The 6,567-nt window shown below is 52.8% G+C and overlaps 3 protein-coding genes across 3 annotated transcripts; all 3 read right to left on the bottom strand.

Annotated features, from left to right (window-relative positions):
- Positions 1-108: 108 nt before the first annotated feature.
- PG985_010057 (uncharacterized protein) lies at positions 109-1,096 on the bottom strand (the record flags this gene model as incomplete). The annotated part of the gene is made up of 2 exons (XM_066829825.1): positions 109-580; positions 651-1,096. 2 exons carry the CDS (start codon positions 1,094-1,096, stop codon positions 109-111), a joined length of 918 nt encoding a protein of 305 aa, XP_066682215.1.
- An 864-nt stretch (positions 1,097-1,960) lies between these two features.
- Positions 1,961-3,501, bottom strand: PG985_010058 (FAD-linked oxidoreductase; the record flags this gene model as incomplete). The annotated part of the gene is made up of 3 exons (XM_066829826.1): positions 1,961-2,198; positions 2,265-3,232; positions 3,316-3,501. 3 exons carry the CDS (start codon positions 3,499-3,501, stop codon positions 1,961-1,963), a joined length of 1,392 nt encoding a protein of 463 aa, XP_066682216.1.
- A 343-nt stretch (positions 3,502-3,844) lies between these two features.
- Positions 3,845-5,119, bottom strand: PG985_010059 (uncharacterized protein; the record flags this gene model as incomplete). The annotated part of the gene is made up of 1 exon (XM_066829827.1): positions 3,845-5,119. The coding sequence occupies one exon, from the start codon at positions 5,117-5,119 to the stop codon at positions 3,845-3,847; it is 1,275 nt and encodes a 424-aa protein (XP_066682217.1).
- Between the last annotated feature and the right edge of the window lie 1,448 nt (positions 5,120-6,567).

The following is a 6,567-nucleotide window of genomic DNA, read 5'->3' on the forward strand; positions in this document are numbered from 1 at the left end:
TTTCTTTGTAAATGAAGCCGATCATCCATTTGATATAAATTCAAATTCAAAACGAAAACTTTTCGTGGATGGATATGCCACCAACGCTAGTATTCCATTGTCCGATATCTATCGGCGAAATATCTCCAACGCAGCTTGTTTGAACTTGGACCCGATGCCCAGACTGGCCCTAATATCACGGGTCTCAGGATGTCCAATCTCAACAAAAAGGTCCCCCGTGCCAATGTCCCCCACATTCCCAACCCACCGCCCAGCATCACTGAACGCCTTAGCGTACTTCACCCTGGCGCCCGTCTCCGCCGTGGCCCCCGACAGAGCCACGGCGCAGACCTTGATGCAGTGCTTGAGGAGCTCCTCGTGCTCGTGGAGCATCGTGACGACCTGGGCGATGTGCTGGTCCGCGATGACGTGCCCCACGTACTGCGCTGTCTGGGCGGCGAGTTCGACGGCCTGTCCTGGTTGGGACAGCGTCTGGGCGACGAGATCCAGCACTTCGACCTTGCCGGTTAGATTGCCTAACGTCGTGGCGGTTTGGGCTTCGAGGAGTTGGAGTTTTTCTTGGTCTTCCCAGATCGATTTCCTGCGCGAGCCATTAGTCTCGGTGCGGAGTTCAAGAGCATGCCGGTTGATTTGGCTTGATTGTATCTTACAGGGCCATAATGCCAATCGCGACATCGAGAGTCTGCTTGCAGTCCCCCAGACGAGATTTGAGTAAAATGACGTCTTTATCGTGGTATGGCAGGCATGCCTTGTCTACCCAGTGTGCGTGCTCATCTGCCGAAACCGATTTAATGTGGGATATCTTGTATTCGAAGCCATCTAAAGCGGTCTGACAGCCCAATATAGCGGGTTCTAGCTCGGACAGGCAGGTGTGCTGGTGCGGAGACAATTCCTCTTTGCTTGTGCTCATGGTTTCAAGTGCCACTTTCAGCGACATGAGGGAGCCTTGTAGTACCCGCAGATCGTGCCGCAGGTTTTGCAGGGTCTCGGGTGCTCTGTCGATAGTATCGATCGTATCTTCAAGGGTCTTGCAGCTTGTGTATACAGCTGTGACTACGGCGTTGACGCTCGTTGTGATGTTCAAGGAGTCAGCCATTGCACCAAAATCGATGATCAAACAGTCAAAAAATGATGTGGTCTACCAATCTAGAAGTTGATTCGCATTACTCGACTTCATACAGAGCGCCTTTTGTCTTCCATCTATGGGCACTGCTGATGGCTATGCTTAGCCCGTTTCCTTTTTCGCCAGTTTCCATCCCCGTCATCTTTTCGGGCATGCAGCCGCCACCACAAGCTAGACCGCTGGATGGGCGCAGAAAGGGGCACTGCGGCGAATCGGCCAGTCATGATATCAATTCTGAACACATAAACATGCTAAATCGGAGATAAGCACGCATGTCCTAGAGCTGCTAGGCCAACATAGTATAGCTCTAAAACTGCAATAAAAATAGAAAGGCCTTAAGAGACCGTGAACAATGTCTCACCGACACCATGGCTCCGCCCCACTCATATCCTTTTCAACACAAAGTACAGGATGAGCCCGAACGTGAGACTTGACGCACGTCCAGTTTGTTTGGCACCGTCTTCCTCAACGGCAATCGATGCTACGACCTTCCCAGCTGGATACATAGAAAGTGATCGGCAAAAGGGTTAACATTGGTGGTTGTTCATGCAGGCAAGGGCCATAGCGTCTGTGATGGCTATAGCCAACTATTTGCTTATCCATCCCATGATGATGGGGTTGGCAAAAAGAGCAAAAACATACAACACCGAGGATTCCCAGGTCGTCACCGACCCTAGTACTAATTCGGCTCTCTGCTGCTTATATATGGGAGAGCGGACGGGATCCCTAGTTTTCAGCAGGATGTGGTCGTATGTGAAAGAAAAGACCTTTTGGGCGAATCATATAGGCCAGCTACCGGCGCTGGTAATAGTCTGTTTTCCAATCTCCCAGGTTACATCAGTCCAGAAGCTGCGTCGTGAATACCCCTTCAGGATCCCATTTCAACTTCAGCGCCTTCAATTTATCGAGCTTGCCAGGGCCCCGAAAGCGCAGCTCAATGGGTCCCGTGCGCGTGCCGTTCTGAAAGTCGGCATACTCGGACTCATCAGGACCTCGCATGATCTTGATTGATTCGTCGTTGAACATGTCGACCTGTTGCCGCGAGTTCACATCTGTGTGCCAAATGAGATTGTTCCTGATTCGAGTATTAGCTCGCCTCCTGAGTTTCATGAGACTCAAGACAAATGAAATGACTACTTACTGCCAGTATCTCGTGTCATGCAAGGACATCGCCGACTCAAATCCGGGTGTCTTTGGGAACCGGGAGTCCCATTGGAAATCGAAAGCTGTGTTGATGGCATCAGGGCACGTCTCCACCAGAGTCTTCCAAACTTCGATAGTCTTCAAGAAGCGATCAACATCAAACCGCCTCAATCCGACTATGCCAAAGCGCTTGTAGTCGCCCTTGACACAGAGCATCTCGCGTGCATCGCTGGCGTTCTGGATAGGTACAGGTCCGCCATTCGCCATCAGGGGCTGCAAGTCATGGAGAGGCTTGTACGCAACCTGAGCGTCGTCCGGGTTTCCGGTGTATCTCGCCGAGATGACGAGGGCCGGTTTTCGCGCTGGGGGAGGAGCCATCGTCATGATGAGGCCGGCGGTGGCGTGGCTCGCATCATCCATCAGCGGCTTCATGACTTCGGCCACTTCCCGTGCACGCTCCAGGGGAAACACGAAGGCTCCCACCCAGATGGCGCCCTGGTCGTTGCCCAGCGCGGATAGCGGCGTGGTCTTGACGCTAAGCTCCGTCACCAGGCCGAAGAACTGACCCGCGCCGCGGATCGCATATAGCAAATCCGGCTCTTTGTCTTCGGTGACTTCCACTAGGCGGCCTTTTGCATCGATCATGCGGGCCGCTACAATCTGGTCCGATCCATATCCGGTGATGGAGTTGGTGACCGACGATCCCCCGCCGAGGAAGTAGGGGATGGCGCCCACGGTATTACCATTCCCCAACGCTGTAAAGCTTCCCGTGGCGGCTAGGGCTACGGCGACCTCTTTCGACAGGACGCTACCTTTGAGTCGGGCCATCTGGGAGGCGGCGTCAACCTCGACGCTAGAGAACTTGCTCAGGTTGATGACGATCCCATGTTCGCCGATGCTAGACCACTCACTGTGGCCACCGCTCTTAGAAACAAACGGCACGGATGACTGGACAGCCCATTGCACCTAGGTACGCAGCAGAAGTTTCTGTCAATGGAAAGTAGGTAATGGCAACAGAGCTGGATGGAGGGGCGAATGGTTTCGCATACCGTTTTCTGGATCTGCTTCTCAGTCTGCGGCAGGACGATGGCCCCAGGTGTCTCGCGGCCAACATTGGTCCAGCCCTGTGTGAATTCGCAGAACCGGTCGCTGTGCTTTCCGGTCAGAATTTCGACCTCGGCGCCCAAGCGTGCCTGCAGGTCCTGGAGCAGCGAAGCGGACAACCTTTTCGCCATGATGTCGGTGTATTGTGTTTGTTTGTGTGCGATGGGCCAAATTCGAACTATATTGAAGAGCAAAAAGAAACGAGACCCAGTAACCGGTTGGCTACGAGGAGAAGAGGGGTGATTATGCCCAATCTTTGACGTTGGAAATAACTCCGACGCTACCGGTCCAACGCCCGCTTGGCATTGAAGATCCTCCGCGGGTCATCAAAGTAACGGTCTGACAATAGGTTACGCCGTAGTAGCTAGCCCTGAAATCGTTGTTTGCTAAAGCGAACTTCTCATTCACCATCTTCTCTTCTTCTATCTGGTACCACCAGGCACTCTAACTATGTACTACCTAGAAGTATATGTATTAGCATACTCCGTGGCCGTTTCTCGCCGGGCGGAGATAAGTCTGCCGCAAGATCCACGTGATGGGAGACCATATCAACTGTGCTATCCTCAAGCGAAAGATGGTTATTAAGTTGGAGGGCGTCCACTCTCCCGAAACCAGAATAGCTATGAACACAAAACCCACACCAACCAATGGCGACCATTGGCCGACGTGCCAGACCGTTTCTGATTGCGGGAAGGGAGCCAAGGACCACTCCATAAAGACGATGAGGATCACCATGAGAATCGGGGTGATAATGAGGGCGTAAACTTGTAGTACCGTGACAATAACTGATTTGACGGATTTCATTTGCTTGTGCGGGCTGAGGCGGTCTCCTTCGGATGACTCTCCTCTTAGGTTCTCCCAAAGGGACGCGTATCCCGCGAAGGGCAGACTGTCGGCAGGCGGGAACCAGCCAGCCCACTGGCCCACCACCAACACAAAGCCCGCTAGAACAGTCAGGGGTAGTGCGCCCCAGGTGATGATTGTCATCAGCTGGTAGACAGGGAACCCCGATCCAGTAACCAGGAGGCTGTTGAAAGAGACGATCTGGATATCGGGTTGGTCTCGCATCATTTGCGAAGATGCCAGACAAGGATACAAGCATTTTGTATCTCCCGTGGCATGGTTGTTGGAGACATTGACCAGACCGAAAAACGTCCATACCGTCTCATTCCAGTCCCTTCCTAGGATCGGCGCTGAAATACTGGACAGTGGAAGATCATCGTCGACACTAGGTGGGCAGAAGCGAGGTTGCAAGAAGGGCCCATTTTCGCCCTCGTCGACGCCGTAAAAGTTGACCAAACAGGCAACGACTCCCGCAAGCATCAGGAGACCCCACAGGACAATGATGGATCTTGCTGGAGCCATCTTCTTGTAGGCGGCGGTAGAAACGGCGAAGATCAGGGATGAAAGGCAGCCGACCCCCACAACGACGAACGTGGCGTCCACATCATGGTCCAGAACCCGACCAGCCACCCAGACGGAAGAGGTGGTATTTACCGACACGTAGTCATCGGCGAGGGAGGGCGTTGAAGACCCGGCAATGCTGGCAAGAAGGACCGCATGGACAGCCGTGGCCCCGGCGTAGCTGATGCAGTAAGCTGCAGCACCCGCCGTGAGCTTGGGGTATCGCTGGAACAAGGCCACAAAGAAGACTAGGAAGTAATAGAGAAATCGAGGCGCCAGGCCGTAGTTGCCGCTAATGGGATAGACGCATTGAATGTCGGTATAGTAGGTGAATGGAGCATCCATGGAGAGCCACTCTTGCCACGATAGGTTCCGTGGCCTTCAAGGACGATCGGGCTTTTCTTTTCGCTCACGGTCGTTGTGTTTTGACTTTTGGAAGCAGCGTCTGAGGACCAAGACCATAGCCACTACTACGATAAATCCAACTACTCCTCCAACAATGGCACCGATAAGAAGTGCGTTTTCGGGGTGAGCGGAGGGGGATGCACTTGGGCCCGACGAGGTCTCTGTTGCGGTTGGTCGGGCACTAGAGTTAGTCGCATAACTTGAGCCTGTGAAACTCATCGTGATAGATAGGTGACAGCTTGATGTCAAGTCCAATCCCATCATAAATCAAAGCTTAGAAGAGCTTGGGGTTCTTGTATTGTATTACCGCGTGGTAGGTGGCTTGGCTTGGATTTCAGGGCGTGTTAGCCGCAGCCACAATAAGTAGGCATACTGCTTCAAAGAGATATTTTAACCGAAAGATCCTCGATTATCGATGATACAGGGCGCTAATGGCCTGGAGAGCAAAGCTACAAGACTGCTTCGCCTTTACAGTCTATTTCCATCCATATGAGGTCAGCCCAATGGCTGAGCCAAGTCCCGTAGTGGGAAATTTCTCTGCCGTTCCAGCTTCTTATCATGCTTTTGGCAAGGCTCCGGGGATCACCGCCACCACCTGGCGTTTCTAGGGCGCGTGAAAAGAAAACGCCATGTTCAGCCGCAGCTGAGATAACAATGAAAACACCTATCTTGCCGCATCGCTCCTGTCGGTTTAGTGCCACTCACTATTGAACTGGCAAGACTGGCTAGAATAATCTAGTTCCTTTCTCGGACCCGTCAGGCGTTTGCCTGGTACCTGCCGATCATCTCCATCAGTACGACAGGATGGTACAGTCGACTCAGAATCGGCATTGACGCGGGGTCTGTTCACGGCCACCAAGCCATCACAAGAAACAACTTGGTCAACAGGCAACAGCGGAGATCTGTAGCCAGCACTCCAGCATATCTCTCATCCTTGGGTTTCTCAAAGAGCACTTTTGGAGGAGGACGACCTTCTGCCTTACCGGCCATCTAAGCAAGGCGGAACGCCCAACGAACGTCTTTGAAGTGCGACACGGTATCCACGGGCATGGAAATTTCGAAGGATGGGCGTTAATCCGAAGACCGTTCCAAGCAGTGGTGATCAAGGAAGTCCTCATACGAAACGACTTCGACATCTTGCGCGGAGTAAGTAACCATGACGATACTGGTCAAGGAAAGACTGTCCAGGCCCCCCTCTCGTAGCATTTCCACCCATAAGTGAAGCGGCGCAAAAAGGAAATCAGATCCCAGTTGGTCTGTGCCGGTGCCATGTTATCTACCACGAGAGCCAACTCAGTGCACCCGGATGCAGACAAATGCGTAATATCATTATAGGAATGACACAAGTCTCTTCCAACATAATGCTGTGACGTGGTGGATTCTTTGTC

This window comes from Apiospora marii (assembly GCF_038362585.1).
Source record: "Apiospora marii strain CBS 49790 chromosome Unknown utg000006l_segment0_segment0, whole genome shotgun sequence".
Taxonomy (NCBI): Eukaryota; Fungi; Ascomycota; class Sordariomycetes; order Amphisphaeriales; family Apiosporaceae; genus Apiospora; species Apiospora marii.